Raw genomic sequence first — 23,230 nt, 5'->3', positions numbered from 1 at the left:
CCTCCCCAGGCTTCATAGTGCCGCTGCTGCCTTTTCGGAACGGACACCGGCAATAATTTCTTCAAGGTGTTCTCGTGCTCTTCTTCTGTCGAGGCCTGACAAAAAAGGAGAGATGGCCTTGATGACCCTAACCGCCACAGAGGGTGCTGCGCGTCCCCGGGATTTCGCCCAGCTCGCATTAGTAGTAGTTGGGGAGGGGGTGATGACACTGTCACTCAGCTTGGCCCGAGGCCGCCTGGCCATCGTCCGCACCTGACCTGGTTAGCTAGTGTGGGATCGGTTAAGCTTGGAGTAAGGGTTTCACACTTTGCTCTCGGTTGTGCCTCGATTGTGTTTGTGTAGGAGTGAAAGGGAGGGGGAGAGACTTAGGTATCGGTAGGTGTGTAATTGCATTCCCAGTGCATATGGGAGGCCTTGACAGACTTGAATAATGGTTCTTACCGGGTGTCTGGAAGTTGAGACGTCGAAGCTCCACAGGATCAGTGGGATGATGTAAGGGCATTTCCTTGCTGTTGGGGAGGCTTCCTTTCCTAGCTTCGGATTCTGCCCTTTTCCTGGTGGGAAACAGCAAGAGATATTTGACAAGGGTCTCTTTGTTTAAAGAAGTGATTGTAGGTTTGTGTACACTTTGTTTGGTATTTGTTTAATAACTTTGAAGTAATTTGGGAGGATAAAATACAATGACAACTATGATTTAAGCTATCCTCACTAAAAAGATGCATGTGTAATGCGATATTGCCGGTTTAATGGGCGAATAATAGGTTAAGAGCACTTTCTAATGCTGTGTTTCTTACAGTTGATTCAGCTTGTCTAATTAATCCCACTTAACCACCATCAAAGAATCCCAATAAAAGACAACAATGTCTTGTGGCTTTTAGAAAACATTGTCTTTGTTGATCAAACCATATATTTTGTGATGACCACACTTAGTGTGAATTAATGTTGACTTTAATTAAGATGCTCCACGAGTGTGTAGTGTGCATGAAAGGCCTATTAAAGCACATTACAGTACATTTACAAATTACATGGCTTGATGCAGCTTCGATTCATATATTTATATATATATATATATATATATATATATATATATATATATATATATATATATATATATATATATATATATAAATAATTGTGTATCCATTATTTCATGATTGCTATATGATGTTAAATTAAATCTTTCAAAATATATCAGATGTCCGCTTCAACTCGAATGTGACCGCATGAACGCTTGGCATTAATTAATTCAAGCATGCAGGAAAGCTCGTTCTAAGAGTTCAATCAACTGCAAGTGGCCCTTTGATTTCATGTGACCACAGAAAGAAACAAAATAAAAAATCCTGCATGGCCTTAGACATGACATCATCTGCTTACAGCAACGCATGAGAGAAAATCAGCAAAATGAGGATGAAAGCTTCAGCTAGACACTAACACACAAACACAAACACACACACGGGAGCGAAACAGCTTGAGCTATGTGCCTCTTTACGTTATGTTATGCTAGGGACAGCCTCTTAGTCTACGGTGGCGCGCGGTTGTTATAACAACCGTCGGCCGACGGCCATGACAACGCAGCAAAGGCTGAAATCAGCGGCAGCAGTTGGGGAACGTTTAGCTCAAAGTGTGTCCCGGGCGGTGGTCCTTGAGGAGAGAACCTGCTCGCTGGAGATCCCGTTAATGGAGATAACTAGGTCCACGTATCGGGCAGATTACACAGACCCCTTCACGCTTCCTGGGGTGACGTGACCGTTTTGGGGGAGCGGGTATTGTTTACCTCCCCGGCTATTAATCACACACCACCTCCAACCGTAATTAACAGTGCAGTTAATTGCGTTTGGAGCCGGTGATTGAGTTACACAGGGAGGGAATATGATAATATGTCCGTGGTGATTGTGGGACTCGGGTTATTAAGAAAAATGTGTTGTTGTGAATTGTTTAGGCAAACCGTGGTTTTGTTTTTCAGGCACACACCAGCTTGTAAGCAGGACGTGGGAAATCAAAGCATGCAGGTCACAGCGTGCAGAGCTCATCAGATAAGACGGCGTGTGGCGTCTCGGGGTTGTTGGAGGAGGAGATAAGCTAAAGATATATCATTATGGCGATCGCTCTTAAGGTTTCCAGCCATTTGATGTAATGATTTGACTTGATGATGTGTACCCCAAGCAGTGGGGGAGGTCAATTTCAGGGCCATCCAATCTCTTTTTTCGGTAATGTGAAACACTGCGCGGCTGAAAACGAGACGTTTTTATTTCCTCTCGTTCCATCAGTCTTACCTGTCTGGTTTGCTGCTCCATTTGGTTAGCAAGAAAAAAAAACGGGTGAAACTTTAGTTGTAGTTAGTTTATGATTTCTCCCTCGGAACGGGAAAAAAAATCACTATTTCGTACACCATAAAATCGGAGATCTTCTGCTTGTTTATCATGTTTTGTGTTTCTCTACGGCGGGGGATCTGGGAGATATGATTACCTGAGATAGAAACAACAGTGATCACGGCCCCGAGTTCGGCGTGTGAAAGAGATTAGTAACGCTACACTTGATAGGCAGCTTACCCCCCCCTGGAGGTTTCTGGGGCACTTTAAACACCGCCGTTTTGTCTCAGGTGCATCCAAGATTTGTTCTTGGGAGATGTGCTTTAGAAATTGATTCGTGATGTTGTCCTTGTTGAATTGTGTGAATATTTTCAAAGGAAATAACATCACTCTTACGAGATTCAGGAATAGTTTTTCAATTCATGAATATCATACTGGTCAATTTAACCATAAAGTGGTTATTTTAAATCTTTGAAGCAAATATAGATAATTTATTTCTCATAATCTTGTTCCCATGCTTGGTGTACAGGCTTCTATAGAAATAAACAATACTGTTACGATTCATCGCTGGCCAAAAATGAGCGGGCGTCTCAGCCAAAAGTACAGCTACAGCGTTATCATTCACAGCTAGACGATTTTAGCATTAATCTCAACCAAAACTAATTCAGCTGTCCACAAGTACCGCATCTCTGTTCTCTGCGATTCTGAGAAGGGGGTATCGAAGGGTAGAAGGTAAACATCCTGCACAGTGCATGTGAACCTGTGCTCGTTTGCGTGCACGCAGCAGCCAAATGTGCTTCAGTGTTCATGCTGTGTGTCTCGGAAAGGTAGTGGTGAGCTAGGGGACTGTGTGTGCTGTGAGTGGAGAGAGAGAGAGGTGGAAGGTGGTGGGGGGCTGACGGAGAGGAGGTGGAGGGGCCAGGGCATCAACTCGGTGGGAGCCTGAGGGGCCTTGAAGCTGCACGGGGACATGAGGCACTGAGTCAGTTCCTTGCCTTCCCACGCTGGAGTGATAAATGGATGAGAAGCACCCGGTCCCCAATCCCCCTAAACCAAATACTTGTTTTGATTTGCTGTGAAATATACGTTACTGCAGCCTGTTCACTACAGTGCCTGTGTTTGTATGCTGTTGGTGTCGTGTGTGTCGTGTGTGTGTGTGTGTGTGTGTGTGTGTGTGTGTGTGTGTGTGTGTGTGTGTGTGTGTGTGTGTGTGTGTGTGTGTGTGTGTGTGTGTGTGTGTGTGTGTGTGCGTGCGTGCACTTGTTTGTGACAGGTGGAGCCTAAGAGGCTTGGACTGAGAATATTCCTCCCAGCATGAGAGAATTATCTTGTTGTATGCACTTGGAAGATTTGCATATAATGCATTGTACACTCCTGAGTTTGTTTGTGTCTGTAGGTGAACGTTGAGGATGTATATGCGGTGTGTCACAAAAAAATTGTGTCCACTTTGCATTTCATGTATTACACAGGTCCTGTCACTTCTGCACGACCGCAATGCGGGCTTGTCTACAAAAACACCGACGTCACAATCAATGCAGACTTGTCCTTTCATGAACATCCTGCCAGCCGGGCCGTTTCATATCCTTACCTTTTGTAGAGTAGGATTGCTATGACAATGCATATGATGAAGACCACGGCCAGCACTGGGCCCACCACCCAAATAAGCCCTTCCTCCTCATCCACGATTGGCTGAGGGTCGATATCAGCTGACACAACAGGATCGGAGTAGGGGCTGGTGGCATACATCGTCTGTGGAACAGAAATGCAGAAAGAAAAACATTGATTTGTTGTAAATCCCAAGACACACACAGTACTATAACGTGTGTGTGTGTGTATGTGGGAGAGCAATGTGCGTTGCGAAACATCTTTGCCGGAGGATATTATTAACTATGGTGATTTACTGAGGGCTTGCACAAAATATATCACATTTATATTGATGTAGCGGTATGATCGAGGGGCATAATTTATTTCGCAGAAGCTATATCAATTTAAATAACTGCTCTCTCTCGACAACATACATTTTTACAACGTAAACAAACTCATGAAACTGTGCCTTGGATAGCACTTTGGGGCATATTTTTTCCTGCATTTTTTTGTAACAAAACATCATATATTAACTTCATATATCCCCCTGACATACTATTGACAACTCTGAATAATATGAGAACGGCGATGAAATATGGAGTGTGTGCGTGGGGTGGAGGAGGCGTGGCAAGGCGTTGGTTGCAAATCCGGAGGGAATATCTACTGATCGTATGTTGCTCTCTTAAGGGCTGATCATGGTTCCACGTTCACGCAACGCAATGAACAAGCAGACGCTTTGACGCAAACCTTAAGCTATCCTCCTTAGTATCCTCCTTAGTTTCCTTAGTCGCGAACCTTCATGGTTCTGCGTCAGGTTTTAGTAACCAATCACAGACCTTGCTGCTGCGTCGCCTCGACGGAAGGTTAACATTTTTTGGAGCCGCACGTAAGGCCATTGCGATGAACGCAAGGAGGGCGCTGCAAGGACGTAAGGGGTCCGTAACCCCCTCGCGTTGCGTAAACGTGGGACAATTATCAGCCCTTTACAGTGAGTTCTTGGTCCGACTGACCTGTGTGGCGTTTTACTTCGCATGTTCTGTAGAGGTGTTTGCGGTTCTGATTCCCTGCAAGCTTTACCTTCCCCACAAAAAAACCCTCACTGGCAAAGACATTACAACTGCCAATAGACATAATTAGCGTGATTAGCCACTATAAAGTTTGTGTGCTCCTTCCACAATGGAGCATAGCAAACCATAACGATTGCATTATCTCCTCTGCATGGCCACTTGATTAACTTATTTCCAATTCTAGGGGGGGTGGGCAGCGAGATAAAAAAATAAAAGCTTTAGGGGAGAGGAAAAAAGCCAATCTGTGCTTCAGTCGGCCAATTGGTAGATTCTACACTGTCCGTCATTATGTTTTTTCCCTCTTATTTTCCACCTGCTCTACCTGGTCTGCGAGTTAGTGCGTGATGGCCTTAAGTTTCCCCCTAGCTCATCAAATCCATCTTTCCGCCTGAAGCTGCCTAATCAGACCTCCTCTCTCTCTCTCTCCCCTCCCCCCCCCCACACACTTCCAGAACCCACACTTGCACACCACTCGATCTGCAGAGCTGCAGATAAGGACGACCGGGCACGCAACCGGCCCCTGCAATTAAAGACTAGCCCCCTTATCGAGGCTCCTTACTGGCGATTGGCTTTGGTCTCGGGGGGGATTCCACCACTCTACGTAAGGGGGGGGGGTAGGTCTTTTAAAGGCGTCGGCTGCATTGCGTTTGAGAGGCGAAGGAAGGGGCCTCAGATGGGTTTGAAGAAATGCATATCGCAAGGGGACCGTTACTCAAAGTAAACGTCCTGAAAAAAAAACTAAAGACAGACGAGGAAGGAGAATGACGAAAAAGCTACCCGGCGCGCAGACACACACCTCTTTGAATATAATTGTTTTGAGTCTGTACTAGAGGCGGTGAAATCAATATTGCTGAAGTCTTTTCATGTGTCCAAGGTAGCGGGGAAGAAAGATTTTTTGAAAGAGAGGCAAAGGGAGATGGATAAAGGTGGTGGGGATATTTGTTTTGAGACGTATTTATTTCAAAATATACGAGTACACTCACGTTCTCAGACATCTCCAGGATGGCCAGCACAAAGAAGATGTACTCATGGCCGTTCTGGAGCTGCTTGTTCTCAAAGTCTCCGTAGGTCTTGTCGTCACCCAGGGTGAACTCGGTGGGAAGGTCCTTGAAGTAGGCGGCGATGTAGGCTCGGGGCTCGATCTGGCGCTGGAAGCGCAGTCCCCTGCTCGTGCGGTTGATCTCTTTCAGCAGCTGGAAATTAATTTAATTAATTGAGTTAATGAACTAAAATTGTATTTCTAAAGTGATTCCTAATTTGGGTTGTTCTCAGCCTTGTACGTCGCTTTGGACAAAAGCAAATATACGACGCTTCGTTACTCAATTTAAACGTGATGATGACGATTGGCAGTTCGTGAAACAATATCACATACCAATGTCCCCAATTGCATATTAAAGACACACCTGCCTGTGTGTGTCTGAAACTATAGCATAAAGCCTAATGGTGGCATGCATTCGACTATAGTATACAAATACCTGTGTAAGATATGTGGCGCTATGTCGGCTCTGATAATATGCATACACTGCCTAAATGTATGGACAGTTTAACGATAAACAAGCTTGGATAGACACAATTGCAGTTATACACAAACACCATCTATTGCTACTCTATTTCAGAACATTGTCCGCCTTCTGTGAATGTGCATGGACGTGGGAGTGTGTGTAGCCAAGTGAATGACTGCAGGGTGTGTACGCGCACAATGTGTGTGTGTGAGTTTGATCCTATGTGTGTACTGTTTTTGCTCCAGGCCTGTAGGTCCTCAATCAATGTCTTCAATCATTTCCCCTGTCAACACAGTTAAATCTAGCTGCCCTTGGGAAAAAGTTGTGAAAAGGTGAGTGCTGATATTGACAAACAAATAAATTCTGACAGTCTGACTTCTTTCGGGCAACCGGGCAAGGCTTGCAGACACGTGCTTGAGGGCAGACGCCATAAACCCACAGTCCGGATGAGACACAATGCGGTCGTAATCATTCAAGACAAGTTAACAACCCAGATATTAGCTTAAAAAAACGTTAAAAACCGACTTACGGCTGTTCTTCTAGACTGTACAATCCTGTTTAAAAGAGGGACGTTTGCGTTACATTGCGTACCTTCGTGACATACACGTTTGGTCGTACAAGGAGCTAATCTAGGAAGGCAACGCCATCTTTTGACGAACCCATTCATACGTTTGCATGAGCGCTGCATGTAAAAAAATATGTATGAAATACATAATCATAATAAATGGTGCACTTTCCGAATGTTTCCAAAGAGCTGCATGCCCATTGGAGCACAGATGCGACAGACACACACACACACGCACATGCTGGCGCATTATCTCGGGTGGTTAAATAGAAAAGTTGTCGAGGACTTTTGCATAAGCAACGGCTTAGCCAGTGCTTCATTTTGTTTCCAGGATCGAGTGCGGGGACGTAAAGACCTGATGCAGCTCTTCATGTAATTACCGTACAGACCCGCGCAGAAGGAGGTGTGGGGAACGCGCTGCAGTGCACTCCAGCGCTACTCCATGCAGCCCTTGTCATAGGAGAAAATGCTATTTGTGGCAATCAGCGAGTCCCTCTCCTATGCCTTTTTTCCCCCCCGTACTGCCGCCACAGGGAGTCCGATTACTACATCGCACCCAGCCTCGAGCACACAGTGTTTGGCTTGGTAATGCATGTAAATGGCACGGCTCTGTTCCTTATCTGTCCCCTGTGTTTTTCTCTGTGGGCATATTGTGGCTTTGAATCACGCCGGGTAAACAGTGGCCATAACCACGACACCTACCTCCTCAAGGTTCATCTCGTCCGGGTTGTCCCAGGGTTTGAAGAACTTGCCCGTTCGCTGCTTCTTAAGCGGGACCACCACAATGTAGTATCCCCTGTGGGCGAGCACACACACCACCATCTTTAGTGGGAAACGTTTCAGAAAGGACAATTTTTTTAACAAATCAAATCAAAGCCAAATCATTCCTAATAGTTAAATCACAGCAGGTCTGAGATGAAACAAAAGGGAAATCCGCACAGAGCCATTGTGAAGCTTTGAAACGGCACACCACACACAGTCTGTTTGTTTTACAAAGAGTCGCTAGCCTTCGCGGATGCGGCATCGAGATAAGGAGGAAAAAAAAGTTAATATATTAGCATTATGCTCACAGAACTCAGGGACCACTCTTTCATCTCGAAGAGCCCCACAGTGAGCTAATTAGCCAGGCTCTTGATGTGCACCAGAGAAAGATGGAATTAAAATGATTTTTATCCCCTCAGCTGGGGCGGCAATGGAGATAATGGTCTCTGTCTTTTTTTTCGGCTGGAATTTCTGGTTGGGCAAAGCCTAGTGTTAGTGTGCGTGGCAGCCATTAGCCCGCCACACTAATTAGCTTAAATCCCTGGCATGACAGAGGCACGGCCAAGTGCACAGGCTGGATACAAAAAGAAAATAAACAACAAAGATGGACTTGAAGTGCGAGTTTGGAGACTAATGTGAGACAATCCAACGGGGCTTTGTTTGTTTTGACTCTGACCGACTTTAGAGAGCTTAGTAGGGTCCGTAGGCTTAAGTGATGCTGAGTTACATCATGTTAGCACACATACATGCTGTGGGCCAGATGTGGTTTCTGCTTTAGGAAAATTCTCTTACTTTGTTTAATGGCACAGTTACTAATGGAGACAGTCTAGAGCAGGGGTCGGCAACCCTAGGCACGCGTGCCACCACTGGCACGGGGCAGCATAATCATGGGCAAAATCATGGGCAAAAAATATATATATTATTATTAAAGAAATTCACAGCACAATGCGGCAGCAAAATCATTACTACCGATTTTTTTTGCACTTTATTCTGTTTTGGGCATTTCATCCCAGTGCAAATATGTTTCAATTAGTTACAGAAGTAGTGTTCTGAAACGGGATAAATTAATCGTTTTTAAACCTATGTTGTGAGTAATAGAGAAGAAAATATTTTAAATATTGTTGCAAGTGGCCTGTATGCATCGCCTTCACATGGTTTTGCAAAGCTGTACATGTCTTAAAGATATTGATTTGGATGGTTCCAGCATTCTCATATATTCTAATTTTTTAAATTTCTCACAGTTTAAATATGTTTTTGAATGAGTTTCTGAAAATGGTGTTTTAAGATGGAACATTATAATTTGTAAACCCAAATATAACAACCAAAAACATATTTAAAATGTTGATGCATGATTGTGGACTATATGTAAATAGTACAATTCCAGGTCTTCTGGAAATGTTTTTGGTCGCTGTGTCATAATTCAGCTTAATATTTAATATATTGTTGCTTAAGGCACACTCATTAACGAGAAAATGTCAAACTGGCACTACATGTTGAAAAGGTTGCTGACCCCTGGTCTAGAGGTTTGAGTGTGGCGCCGCCAAATCGAAAGGGGTTCGTATTTGGTTTCTTGTAGTTAAGTGTGAGTGTCCACGTTTTTCTGACTCGGTAGCTCAACCCACACATCCAATCTAATCCAATCCAATCCAATAGGTTGGAGATAGCGTGTTTCCCATTCCAACTTTCCATGTTCTTTTTGTGATGTCCTTTGTAATCATTAACTAGTCATGTGATGGTATCGGATCAGCGCATAGACTTGCGTACCCGACGATCCCCGATACTGCATTTTTGGCAGTATCAGAGTAATTTCCGATACTGGTATCGGCATCGGAACAACTCTAGCCTCAACCCCACCAGCTCATAAATGTGTGCGTCTCAGGGAACGACTGAGAAGCAGTTAGGGGTCGACTACCTAATAACAATAATAATAATAATAATAATAATAATCATATATTTAATTTGTAGAGCACTTTACTTTCAGAAATCTCAAAGTGCTACAGAGTTTAAGAGAGAGAAAAATGACTGTTTATGTATTAAAACATAATACATAAACAGTAAAAGGGAATTTAGCAAAAGCCTTTTTTAAAAAGATAAGTCTTCAGTTTTTAATAGCGTCGAGGGCCTCTCTCACCTGACTTTAACAGCGTCGAGGGCCTCTCTCACCTGACTTTCTCGGTGGTCAGCACGGGCGGCAGCTGGACGGTCACCATGCCGTCGGAGTTGGTCTTGCCGACCAGGTTGGGCTTGGTCCGCAGGATGTCGGGGGCGGTCATGGTGGAGACGCGGTGCTGCAGCCCCCCGGCACTGTTCCCCCGGTTGGTGAGGAGGAAGGAGTACTGGGTCTCCGGCTGGAGCCCCGTGATCAGCTTCTGGGTGATCTTACCGTCCACCTCCACGCTCTGCCCGTTGTCATACAGGATCTGGACGTGTGGGAGTTGTAGTTTTTAACACCATAAACTACAACCGTAACCTATATATAGATCTATGGCAACTAGATCTATAGATAGATCTAGAAGCACAGATGTCTTCGTGGCGGCCTTCACATGAACATAGATCTATCTATCTATGTATATATATATATCTTTGTATATATATATATATATCTTTGTATTAATCTCTCTTTGCATATATTTATCTATCTATAATAGTTATATACACACACATATATATAAATATCATATTTCTTTAGTAGTTGTGTCATATCAATATGTTGCTATTATTGCAAATTTAGTTAATATCGCTCTCACAGAATGACAAGCACTCTGGGAATTTCTTATTCTAATCTTAAACACTTTTAAACAACTACGCGATTGGAGCAGCCCTATTCTCTTCAACACATCTGGCGTTCCTGAGGTGAGCGTGCTGGGATGGACCTGACTCACGGTGAAGGGCTGGGCCGGGTTGTAGTTCTCGGGAATCTCCCAGGTGAGCAGCACCGACGTCTTAGTGGCGGCCTTCACGTGGAAGTTTTTTGCAAACACTGCTAAAAGAAAGGGGGAGTAGAAGATTTAGACACAAATCAAAAAAACAACTTCAGTGCATCATCCACCCAAGGAGCTTCCCGCCCGCCCCGCGCATGCTTACCTGAGCATGAAGCCCGGCTGAAATACAGCGGGCGTTTCAGCACTATATTAAGGCTTACCATACCCGACCCCCCCCCCTCTTACCTGCTGACCAACAGCTTCAGCGTATAAAATGAATGGCTGACCTTTGCTTGGCTGACAACACAAGGGACAACACATACTTACTTTACGCTTTTGGTTAAATCTGTTTTTTTTCACTTTTTTGCAGTGCTACTAAATATAGAACAAAAAACGGGAGGCTTTGAATGGTTGATCGGCTTGTTGTTTTGTCTCGGTTCGGCTGTTTTTGTAGAGATGGCTGCTCTTTTGGCGAGATTACAAGGACGAGCTGGTTTTAAACAAAGGGTGGAGGAGTGAAGAAGGGGGAGGAGGAGGAGGAGGAGGAGGAGGAGGAGGAGGAGGAAGGGAGGGGGGGGTAGTCTTTTCGGGAATGGTCCTACCTTGATCCAGCGGCTGTGTTCTGAATTGCACACTGGGGCTATATGGCCCGGGGCCCTTGCTGGTGAAGGCACACATTTTGATATCATAAGTGGTGTCGGGTCGTAGGCCGTCCAGGACGACGGTGGACTCGGGCGCGGTGATGAAGAGCTCGGAGGGGCTGCGCGGGCTGTTGATGTCCTTGTACTGCAGCGCGTACTTCACCACGTTGCCGTTGCGCTCTGCCAGCAGCAGCGGCTTCCAGCTCACCTGAATGGTGGTGGTGGTGCCCCCCTCGGCAGAGATGCTCTGAGGGTAGCCGCCGGGAACGTCCTCGTTGGTGGTCACCTCCTTGACCGTCTCCTCGCCGAAGCCCACCTTGTTGCGGGCGGAGAGGCGGAAGGTGTACGAGGCGCCCTTGTGGATCTCCTTGGTGGTGTAGTGGTTCTCGCGCTCTGGGAACTCGATCACCGTCAGGGGGTCCACGTCTTTGCGGCCGAAGCGGAGGCGGTAGCCTTGCAAGGGGCCGTGGGTGATGGCCGGGGGGTGCCATTGGAGCAGGGCCGTGCCCATGTTGGTGGTGCTGACCATGAGCCGGGGTTTATCGGGAACTGAGAACAGAGGTAGAGATAGGTGAAGATGGGATGTTTGCTGATTCTCCTGCACCACCTGCAATACTTAGAAGTTTAAATTCATCCTACCGGCAGTGCAAGAATACAAGAAGATGCAGGTTGATTCTAAAGTCCTGAGCACAAAGTAACATTATAATCCTCAATATTATTTCGGTCTCGCCATTTTCTGTATTTTTTTATAGATCTGCTCTGTGTATTTATCATCCATTTCCAATTCACACTATCATCGCTCTGCCAGCATGTGCTCGCTGGAATGTGCTGCCTCGAAGCAAAATGGCAGAATATGTCACGCACACAGAGAGCAGTTATGCTTTTAAAAGTCTCTGGCACAACTCCCATAAAATAAGAAAATTACCCTGTTCCTACCATATGCTTTTATGATACCAATAATAGCTACAATTAGCCACCAAGGTGGAAGAGAAAGAACATTTCTCTGCCCACTCCACCAGGGCGGGGACTGAAGGTGTCAAGTGGAGGACCCAGGGTGCAGGCACACAGCTCCCACCTACCTGCCCCAGTGGTTGTGATGAGTTTGGGCTTGCTACGGGCTCCGTCGCCTTTGGTTGTGTAGGCAGCGACAGCCACTGAGTAGGTGTTCTCAGCTTGTAGCTCTGTGATGATCATTTCCTGTAGCAGAGGAAAGGGTACATTATTAGAGCCTGCTCCAAGGGCCTTGTGTGAGGTTTTATAGTCTGTGCCGGATCCTCTTATAGGATACATAGTCAAATTGATATATCTTATATCATTTGAAATGTATTATAGTACGCAATGAGTGGTGCTGTGGTAGTTTGTGGTTCAGATAAGAAAAAATATATTTTCTTCCTCATCAATTTAAAAAAATCACTTTACCATCTGCGATTCAACATCTGCTGTTTCGAGGTGAGTGTTAATTTAACAGTCTTTGAGCAAAAAGTAAATAACCATCTGTCTACTATACAGTGGCTGAAACAGCACACAGTGATTATAATAACAAATTCTTTATTATTATTATATTAGATATTAGATATACATCTTGTATCCACTCACGTGTTCAGTTGAATCATCATATTCCCACTGGTTTTTGGAAAGAAAGAGGAACAAAATCAAAGATTTGTACTGTAGATATAATTGCGCCTCAAATGCAGACGACTGAATGAATACATCTTTGACTTGAAAACAACATACAAGATAAAAAACATGATCGATGTGTCTAATTAGGTTGCCACTACCTTGCTGAGTAACATTAAGAAGTCATTAGTATAATTACCGGATCAATAATCTTTAATAATGTCTAATTTCTTACATTAGAGCATTTTCCCTTTCACTACAAGTAGGGCAGCAACCAACTTCCTAGACAAACGACTTGACTACGGCTGTTTGGGAGAGACTTTGAGTCAAGGTTAGGGGCATGGAGGGGAAAAGCAAAGACAGACAGAGAGAGATTGTTTGTGTGTGTGTGCAGTGTCTGAGAGAGATGAGGCAGCTGGCTGTAGAGGAGGAGGAGGAGGAGGAAGCTACTATACCTGGGCGTCATCGATCAACATGTCCTTGATGACTGGCTGTCCCATGGGCTCCCCATTAAGCATCCTGACATAGTGCACCTGGTACCCTCGGATCTGACCGTGCTGCTTGGTGGGCATGGGCGAGCGCCACATCACTTTAATTGACGAGGAGTTGACAGCCTCCACCTCAACTTTACGAGGTGGCCCGCTGGGAACTGGAGGAAGAACACCATGGGATAATAAGAGAGAGAGGTCACAATTATAGAAAAACCCACTTTCCACCTTTGCGTTAACACCTGGCCGAATCCAGGGGGGGAAAATGTGGGCGTGCGGAGGAAGGGGTCAAAAATTTGAAAATGCAGCTTACTGCACCCATCACCATATTTAGATCAATTTTTCAACAATGGCAAGGAAAAAGGAAAAGCAACGCCAAAGGCAGGTCTGACACCAATCTCGTAACATTACAAAAATGATTAGTGGATTTTAAAAACATGGAATAAAAATGTTTTGTCAAAATAGAAAAATGAAGCCAAAGTCGGGTGCTTCAAATGCTTGAAGCACAGCAAGAATTTTGGCTATGAAGGGCAAGGGGGAAAAATGGATTAAAAATGATTATACTGCATGAGCAAAAAACATTTACAAAAATTGGCCTTGAACAAAATTCCTTCCACCTTGTCTTATTCCCACTGTCCCGAAAGCTGTTGCTCCTACAAAAAGCCAAAAAACAGTTGTACGTAGATTCAAAAATTGTACGGACAAAAAAAAAGACAGTGTAGACAGGAAGTGAGAGGCCGTCGGATCAAAAAAGCCATACCATTTGTTGAAATTGATTCGAGTTGAAAAAAAAAAACGGTTAAAAAAGCCCGCAAACTTTCAAAAAGTATTACAAAAGAGAAGAAAAAGAAAGCTAATTCCAACTGGGAATTGATTGGAAATGTCTCAAGCGTTAGTCATAATAATCGCAGCCAGGGGGAGGTTAGAAGGGAGGCAGGAACTGTAGATTAATGGCGATGCTATTAGTAACTGCCAAGGGGAGTGGGTTAAACAGGGCTTTTGCAGCTGGGCCTTGTCGGAAACGCACACATACCGTCCTCCTCTGTCCGTACGAGCCGGGGCAAGCTTTCCGGTCCGGCTCCGACATCCGTGTGAGCAGTGACAGTCACGCTGTATTCCGTCCATTTCTCCAGGTTTTCCAGAAGGTACGTCGGGTTTTCCGGAGGAATGTCCGAGGAGTCGTGCGTGGTGGTGTCCTCTCCGTCCGGGGTCCAGTAGTGAACAGTGTACTTTGTTATGATCCCGTTCTGATCCTCGATGGGCGGCGGGCCCCAGACCACCACGATGCTGGTGGAACTGGGGCTGCTGCACCTGACGTCTTGGGGAGAGCCTGAGGGCTCTGATTGGTCCATTGTCAGTGGAGGTTCCGAAGAGTTTTGTTTCGTTGGGTTTTGTTTTGGGCACAGTTTTTTTTGAGGGGGGGGGGGGGGGGGGGGGGGGGTGGGGGGTTGGGGGGGGGGGGTGGGGTTGAGGTTTTTTCGGGGGGGATGAGAGGAGGCAGGTGTGGGGTTGGATGATGGTGGTGGTGATGATGAATAAAAAAATAAAAGGAAACAAAATAACACGAAATGAGGACAAAACCACAAACACGTGCGAAAATGAATTTGATGTCAATGGTATAAATCGCAAACAAAAAGCAAAGTAAAAGGTAAAGACCAACATGAACAAACGTGATTGATATACGTGTGATGTCTGCATGGATTTGTGAATGGACAGCTCTAGAATATTAAACCTACCTTAGTGAAAAAATTATATTGGCAATAACTCAATCGGACAATTGATCAATGTCTAGGATTTGCCCCAAATAATTATGAATCCTTAATAAGTTTGAGCCTCAAATAAATTTAAAATAATGATACTAATAATGACAAATTGTGCAAGCAGTTACCATCAATCCAAAAACATAAAGGTTGATGTGTCACTTAATTCATAGGAAAAATCACCAACCTTTCCGAAGCCTGTTGGTTTGTGGTAAAAGCCTGATATTCAACAGAGAGCTCCCCAAGAAGACATGACTGAATTAATAGACTCTAAGCACGTTGACATGCACTGTTACTTTATCTTACGTCAGTATTTACCTCCGCACCTACATCAAGGAACACACTGAGTTGTTTCCACTTCGATACCTACCTTCACCTCTGCCCTAGTCTGATTCAACCTTTTGCGGTGCAAAAGAGGATTTTGCAAGATACGTCTGTATCTTCTGTCATTTGAAACAATTGTTATATTTCATCTGAATATACCCATGATACACGACAATACAGAGCTTTCTATGAGCAATTCCTATACGAATATATATACATATATACGCCCCTCCCTACCTCCCTCCCTTAACTACCTCTCAATGCCCCCTCCAATCAGACCCGATAAGGGCGTCCATTTTGGCTTTCCTGTCCTTAATGTTGAATTTTGACGTAGAAAGCATAGCATAGAAAGTTCTGCAAGCCTGCAAGTGTTCAGCGTATTCAGTTCGGCTGATGTGATGTCAGGAGACAAGGTTCTGGTTTTTATTTATAGATCGAAAAAAAATAAGCTCTTCCGAAACAACTAGATGACAGTCGGTATTAGGGATCATATAAATAATGCAATATGTTATATGCCCACGTCAGAATGCTTTTGCACAACAAAGGTAGAGTGTTTTTTTTGGTAACCTTGCCACCAGACTTCACAATAAAGGTCAGGTGTCTATTCAAAGTGAATAGGGAATGGCCAAGTGCACATCAGATACAAGTAAAACTAACCTCGATTGACCTTATTTCAGTTTTTTACATTTCAAATGCATCATCAGGCAAGGCATTGTGTGCCTTGTTAAACAAATTGAGTTTAATTTTCAGCTTGGCTTTCTGCACATGTACATAAAGTGATGCATTTGAAATGAATGCTCTATGCATATTGTCCACCAACGTCCATAAGTTGTTACAACTCTTCGGCACAGTCTCCGTATTTAGAGGTCAGATAAGGAAGGGGACCTACGTGTTTGTGGGGTTTCGGCCGATATCTCGTTGGTGTACGCTCCGTCCCCATGCTTGCTCCGCGCGGCGAGCTGGAAGGTGTACGTGGTGAAGGGTTTCAGGTCCTTCAGGAGGTACGAAGTGGTGGGCTCGAAGCTGATCCGTTTCTGTAGGGGGAAGGTGGCGTTATTTATGTCTTCACTTGTTTTGCGATAGCAGGGTTTCACGTGATGCCACATGACGTTACAAGTGGAGCCACCGTCTTGGAGTCATAAGATTATAGGAAATATGAAGATCGTGGTATTGAAATTCAAATCACGACCCTCCTAAACAGAGAAACTATAACTTGTTGAAGGTAATATGCAACCGTCATTGTGAATCACATGCAATGAAAGAGGATTGCAATTTGTATGGGATGATTCAAGATGATTCAGTGTGATTCAGAGTTCGCAAAGTTAAGAGTTCAATGAAATATACTGAGAGCAGCTAGTTACCTCCTCCTTGTCGTCCCTCTTCTTGTACAGCAGTTCGTACCCCAGGATCTGGTTGTCCTGCCCTGTCTGCGCTGGGGCGATCCAGGACAATAAAATGCTTGTTTCTGACTTGGCTTCTCCTTTGAAGTCTGTCGGCTGTGAAGGAACTGCAAAATAGATTGACGCCAAGAGAGTGTTGTCGGTTACTACAAAATGCTGAGCCAGGCGTCACTCAAACCACGTCTGCAATTAGACCTGATATTAGTGATAATGTGTGTAGGATTTAGTGGCAACTAGCGGTGAGGTTGCAGATTGAAACCGACTGAACCCCCACAATTATAATTTTCATGGAATTATACAATAATAACAAAAAGTCAATTCCATAGATTCAATTGTGTTATTTCCTACCTCCGGTCTTGGCGATGATCTGCAGGTCAGGAGAGAGAGGTCCGTCGCCCACAGAGGTGTAGGCCAGCACCTTGATGAAGTAGGTCTTGTTGGGTATCAAGCCCTGGATGGTGACGAAGTTGGACCCCCGGACGATCTGCTTCTCCCACACGTTGACATGCTGGTTGGAGTCCATGGTGTAGTACACCCTGTAGCCCATGATCTGCCCGTTGGCCTCCTCGGGCTCGTCCCAGTGGATGACCGCCGTGGTGGCGCTCAGCATACGACCCCTGATCTGTCTGGGCGCCGTGCTGGGTGCCTGCTCCGCCGTCTTGGCCTCGATGGCCTCGCTGGGCGGGCCGCGGCCGATGTTGTTCACCGCCACCACGCGGAACTCGTAGTCCGAGTAGGGGCTGAGGCCGCCCACGCTGTAGCGCGTGGTGGCTACGCCGTCGATCTCCTTGTACAGGTCCTCCGACGACTTGGACTTGTGCTGGATGATGTAGTAGGCCACAGGCTCGGGGTTCCCCGAGTCCCAGGTCAGCGTGATGCTGGTGGCAGTGCGCTCCGTCACCACGGGAACCCCCGGGGACTTGGGTAGCGCTGGTTTGAAAATGAAAATAATAGTAAGACCGATTCGGAAGAGGAATGGACGTTTGTGTTAGATTTGAATGTGCCATGTCAGAAACATGACGCGTGAACATACTGCATGTGTCAATGATGATGTATATTTTCATCCAAGACCTAAGAATGAAAGAATGATCATGGGGGTTCAGGTACCTCTCCAACCGTGTTCGAAAGAAAATAAAACCTTGAAAGGGGTACTAGGTGCCATTAATCTAGGGATTTCCTAGTGTTTATCTCCTTAATAATTTAGCAGTAAAATTTATGTCTTTAATTCTCCCGCACTGGCAGCCCACTGAGATATATCAGGGCAATATATTGTCTTTATATGCCACCTGAAGCATGCTCGGGCTGAAGACCTCTGCCAGACACCGTTATATTGTGACTAATACCACCATGTTATGGCTGCTGCGATGAAAAACGAAATAAAAAACTAAGCTGGAGTGTTTGTGCATCATTCTGTCTGGTGTCATGGCATGCGGCAACACTGGAACACAAATCATCCAGATCTCTCCGGCGAGACGCTGCCTCGATGTGATTACCCCTTCTGATAACAGGCGTGTCCTAAGAGGATACCAAACAATACCCACTCTTATTTTTTCAAACAACCCCTCACCCACGCTTTCACGTACACAAGCGGTGAGAGGGAGGATCTCCGGGCTCTGTGAGAGATAAACGTTACGCTGCGCTCTAAACCGGGTGAGTAAGGCATGGGGGATGAGGGGTCCGTGTGCCAGGACTTGTCTACGGCTTAAGGCTAGATCTTCTGCAAACGATTTATGGCATCAGGAAGGGGTGTTTAAAACGACCGCATGGATATATCGTTATCCATGCGAGCATGTACACATTAAACTAGACTTCAAACGTGACTTGAAGGGAGCCTTTTAGCGTTGGCGTATATGTAGAGACACTAAGTGTTATGGATGTATGTCTTCAGGGTGCAGTCAGGGGTTAGGGCATCTCTTAAGTTTGACAGGCGTTGGGGGTAGAACCCGGAAGCCCTCTTACATTTACATTTAAGCGACTTGCAATAACTACATTTGTCAGAAGAAGGAGAACAATATTTCACTGTCGGTACAGTGAGGATGTTCATAGAACCAAGTGCTTGGCACTTGGGGTATGTTTCCCCCAAAAGCCGATGCACATTGCAAACCAATTGGTTATCAAATAAGATAACTACTGGACTCGGGTTGTTTGGCACCAACCAAGCGTCTGTCTTTACCTTTCACCGTGATCTGCGCCACGGCCTCGATCACCCCCAGCGTGGACATGGCCACGCACGTGTAGTTGGCCGACTGACGCACGTCGGTAAGCTCCAGCACGTTGCGTCCGATGGGCATGTCGTCTTCGGGGGTCAGGTCTTCGGCGCCCAGCATCCACTTGACGTAGGGCATGGGCGAGCCCACCGCCACGCACGTGATGTTGACGCTGCCGCCCGGCATGATCTCGTTGTCCGTGGGCGGGATGGAGAAGCGCGGCGGGACCCGACGGACTGGGGGAAGACGAAGTCGGTTCAAAACCAGGGAAAAGAAGACAGGGATACTGGAAGATAATGGCTGCCGTTGGAGCTAATGTCAGGCGTTTCATGTTAACTTTGACGGTATACCAATACAAATATGCACAAATATAGTGTTGGTAACGGAGCCAAAGTATTGGATGACATAACAATAACAGCGAAAGCGTTTATTAAAACCACCCTGTGGACTTAAGGCAATATACCAACGTATAACTGTGACAATCATGCACAAAAATATGATGTGACTACGCGATGTGAACAGAACAGCACATACAATACTGGACGGTAAAAATGGATTGCAGAGTTGAATGGCAACCTGTTTTTATGCTGCACGCCCCCAGTTGATGGGAATGAATGTGTCGCACCAAATCCTCACATACACATACACACACAGATACCGTTCAGAAAGGGACACGTATCACAATGGAATGTAAACAGTGTTTGCTTTTGTGGTCATCAGCCTTGCCGCAAAAGCCGATGCAAATTGAAAACGAATTGGTTTTCAAATAAAATTACACAAAAGGATTAAAAAAATATTTAAATGACACAAGAGATGGATCCATGCCTATTGGATGAAACACTACTCTCTGTAACAGTCATGTTTATAGAGAGAATCGATGTTAAGGAGTAGAGCACAATGGACATAAAGGCTATTGCAGACGATTTCAAGTCGTATTTTTTGCAACAGCGCAAAAACTAAACCACAACGGTTTCAGATTTGCACTGCTGCAACACCCAATGGAAAGGGTTCAAAGGGTCAGTCAAATATGGTTAATTTTTTATAATTTGGTATGACAACTGGCATTGTCACATGGTGTTAACGCCGAGAGTGGTAGGATGCAAGGCAAAATGGAAAGGATCACAACGTCAAAATTTAAGGCATGAGTTCAGTGTTACTGCTTATGAATATTCAGACTCACTGGGTTTTCTGTGAAGTGACAATTAGTGACCAACGCTCTTATACAATGTTGGTAGGATTTTGATATGACGTGCGTTACGAAATGGACATATTTTTTGCCATCTTTAGATGACTGACATTTGTCCCGATGTCATCTGCCAACCTTTTGAACGGCTTGTTATGCCAAGCAGATTGCACCTCTCCAGAGAGGAAATCAACAGCAGAGGAACTTCTTGCATTATTAAATACAACTTTTATCTCCTTCTATATTAAATTAATATCCAATTGGCTTGTGTTCCCCTGCTATGGAGTGTTCAACCTGTTAATTCGATCATTACATTTGTCAAGTATTAATGATAATGACTCAAACACATTATTCTTTCATGACATCCTAGGGTTGAGTCACTCTCATCAGAGGAAATGTATTTTTCTCTGGGGGAAAGGGGGAATATTACCACTCAACAAAATGTAATTTGCTGTAAAAGCAGAAGGGGGCATTTTAACCACGATGTAATATGTGTGAGTGAGTCCCCTTATTCAATTATTTTTAACTACCTAGTATTTAGTAATTTTATTCTGAAAAGCTAGGCATTGTAAATAATATTTTTAAATATACATGTTTACATATTTTGGTGGTCCTGTCCTCACACATTAATGCCAAAGTTATTGTGCTGGCGTTTATTGAAGTCACCAAGCAGGAACACTGACAGGTGTAAGGGGAAGACAACTTTCAACTTGAGCGTTACCGGGTGACCATGCAAACAAACTCCCGCCAAAAGATGCAAATACCATTTACCCTCCCGCCCAATTTCCAAGATTAAAAGTTGTGTTAGCATGCAGTGTGTGTTAACATGTTTCTTGACTGAATGTTCAAGCATTCAGTCAAGGATCGGGAGTCTGCCATTTTCACTGGGTCCCACGAACACAGAACGTACGACAGCGTTTGCAAATTATTCGGAAATTGCATCAACGGAGGTTAACATTGTAAAATAAATGATGAAACAGCTATGGTGCCATGGAGATATGGTCACATGAATCACATTTTGAGGCTTTGGTGGAAAACAAATGATTGATCATTTCTGGTTTTAAAAAGTAAAAGCACCAACCTTCTCGTAGCTCTGAGGGATGTTTAGGGTTTGATGCAGAGCAAAAATAAAATGAGGGAAGGAGAGAGACAAGGGAAACACAGAGAGTAAAAAGGCCATAATCAAGGAGGTCAAATGCTATGCCAAGACTGAAGGACCCTCTGGTTCAAAAAGGTGGGAGCTGGGATCTCTTTCCCAGACCCTTTTCTGTTAATATTTAAAGTTATTTATTATTTATTTGTCATATGGATGAGATTACATTTCTTTTGGCACTGTCTTGTATAAGCGCATAACGTATTTAGGCCTACTTTTAAGACAAATGTGCAGTAGATATCAACTGAATTTGGTGATGTTTTTTTTTTACTAATTTACTAAGCTGCACATAATGTTATTCATTACATTTTTAATTATTGAACGAAAAATGTGAAATAAGGCGGTCCTTCAAGAGGAGAGAAACAAAAGACAGAATTTGGAAGGATCTGTTAAACTACTTGGTGGAAAGGACACACACGACATTCAAAATCTAGGGGCAGAGAGTAGTCCACCACGTTTCGTTAAAACTGTCAGGCGTGATTAGTAGGTAAAAACAACAAGCGGTTAAGTCATTCAAGTTAAGGCTTCGGATAATCAATTAGAGGAGAAGAAAAACAATTAGCATAGCAAACAGGTTCAAATCCACACAGGTAGGTTGAGTGCAAACCCCCCCTCCCCCAAGAAAAACCTCCATACCATAATTACCTTCTTCACATGTGTTCGCAGGACGCAACCAGGCAAACCGTGGTTCAAGGTTCAGATTCAGTTCCGTGACCCCACATCATTCACTTACTATTCAATATTTTAACACTTGATTTTCAGTCAAACGTGTACATGAACCTGTTGACTGAGTTATGATGACCGCAGCTTCCTACCTCGCACATACAGATTGGCGGGAGCAGAATAGCGCGTCCCGTCATTGTTGGTGGCCACACATTCATACTTTCCCTGGTCCGATTCCTCGCTCTGCTCAATCTGCAGGGCCCCTAGTTGAGAATAACAATGGATGCAGGGAGATAATTGGTTAAAATCGTGACCGTATCAAAAATTAAATGAGAACATGCTTCAAAAGGCGATTATCCCTTTGTTTTTTTTCCCCTGGCTCTGCCCAATTAAAAGTTGGTACTGTGGTAGTATAAATGGAAATGTCAAGAAATCATTGAATCCCAAACCACCTCGAGTTGCATATCTTTAAGAGTGGCCAATTTATTGTTTCACATATCGGGAATTCACGTATCAGTTTAAAGTTGTAAGTGATTCAAAGTTATTCCCCTATATTTATCATATCTTCGGAAATATCCACTGTTCACATACTGTGAGATTGCAGCTTCAAACCTTGCACATGCAATGAAGGAGTGCTGTTCCTTTGAACAAGGCCAGACAGACTATGTGTATAAATTAAAATATAATAATATTAACAAGGCTGAACTTGCATTATTAATTTTATTAATTGTATATTTGTATCATCTTTGATGACTTTGAAAGAGAGAACAAGAAAAACATTCAAATATTGAATGATCGATGCCATCTTAACTCATCCTAAAGACTGTATATATGCATATGCATATTAAGAGGATAATAATATATGCTATATAATTCAAATTACAGGTGAGGTATAGGGGCGAGACCTACAATATACAACAGATCACTGGACTGGTCAATATGGGAATGAGTGATACTGCTTCAGGGAAGCGTGGATCAAACAAAAGAGGTTTACAGTATAAGAAAGCAGCATAAAAAGGGAGGACAATTGAAAGAAAGAAATTTAGGTATGGACTTAGCATATTCAATCACATGTGACTTGAAA

The 23,230-nt window shown here is 44.3% G+C and overlaps 1 protein-coding gene across 42 annotated transcripts in view; it reads right to left on the bottom strand.

The window, feature by feature from the left end:
- LOC115529744 (receptor-type tyrosine-protein phosphatase delta) overlaps nt 1-23,230 on the bottom strand; it is a 370,859-nt gene that overhangs the window by 25,295 nt on the left and 322,334 nt on the right. For 7 of the 42 annotated variants that reach the window (XM_030338732.1, XM_030338746.1, XM_030338743.1 and 4 more), the window contains 18 exons: nt 22,299-22,409; nt 21,412-21,423; nt 19,114-19,383; nt 17,289-17,870; nt 16,902-17,047; nt 16,430-16,574; nt 14,490-14,795; nt 13,424-13,617; nt 12,948-12,974; nt 12,431-12,548; nt 11,313-11,900; nt 10,672-10,772; nt 9,953-10,209; nt 7,730-7,823; nt 5,944-6,153; nt 3,898-4,058; nt 2,274-2,288; nt 442-554 (listed from right to left, as the gene is read on the bottom strand). In XM_030338732.1, coding sequence (XP_030194592.1) covers nt 442-554; nt 2,274-2,288; nt 3,898-4,058; nt 5,944-6,153; nt 7,730-7,823; nt 9,953-10,209; nt 10,672-10,772; nt 11,313-11,900; nt 12,431-12,548; nt 12,948-12,974; nt 13,424-13,617; nt 14,490-14,795; nt 16,430-16,574; nt 16,902-17,047; nt 17,289-17,870; nt 19,114-19,383; nt 21,412-21,423; nt 22,299-22,409 — 3,450 coding nt within the window. The remainder of the gene's footprint in view (nt 1-441; nt 555-2,273; nt 2,289-3,897; nt 4,059-5,943; nt 6,154-7,729; nt 7,824-9,952; nt 10,210-10,671; nt 10,773-11,312; nt 11,901-12,430; nt 12,549-12,947; nt 12,975-13,423; nt 13,618-14,489; nt 14,796-16,429; nt 16,575-16,901; nt 17,048-17,288; nt 17,871-19,113; nt 19,384-21,411; nt 21,424-22,298; nt 22,410-23,230) is intronic. The other 35 variants (XM_030338737.1, XM_030338749.1, XM_030338738.1 and 32 more) reach the window with 20 other exon arrangements.

Source organism: Gadus morhua, chromosome 17 (genome assembly GCF_902167405.1).
Source record: "Gadus morhua chromosome 17, gadMor3.0, whole genome shotgun sequence".
Classification (NCBI taxonomy): Eukaryota; Metazoa; Chordata; class Actinopteri; order Gadiformes; family Gadidae; genus Gadus; species Gadus morhua.
The sequence above is the reverse complement of the archived record's forward strand: the minus strand, read 5'-3'. Positions and strand labels throughout refer to the sequence as shown.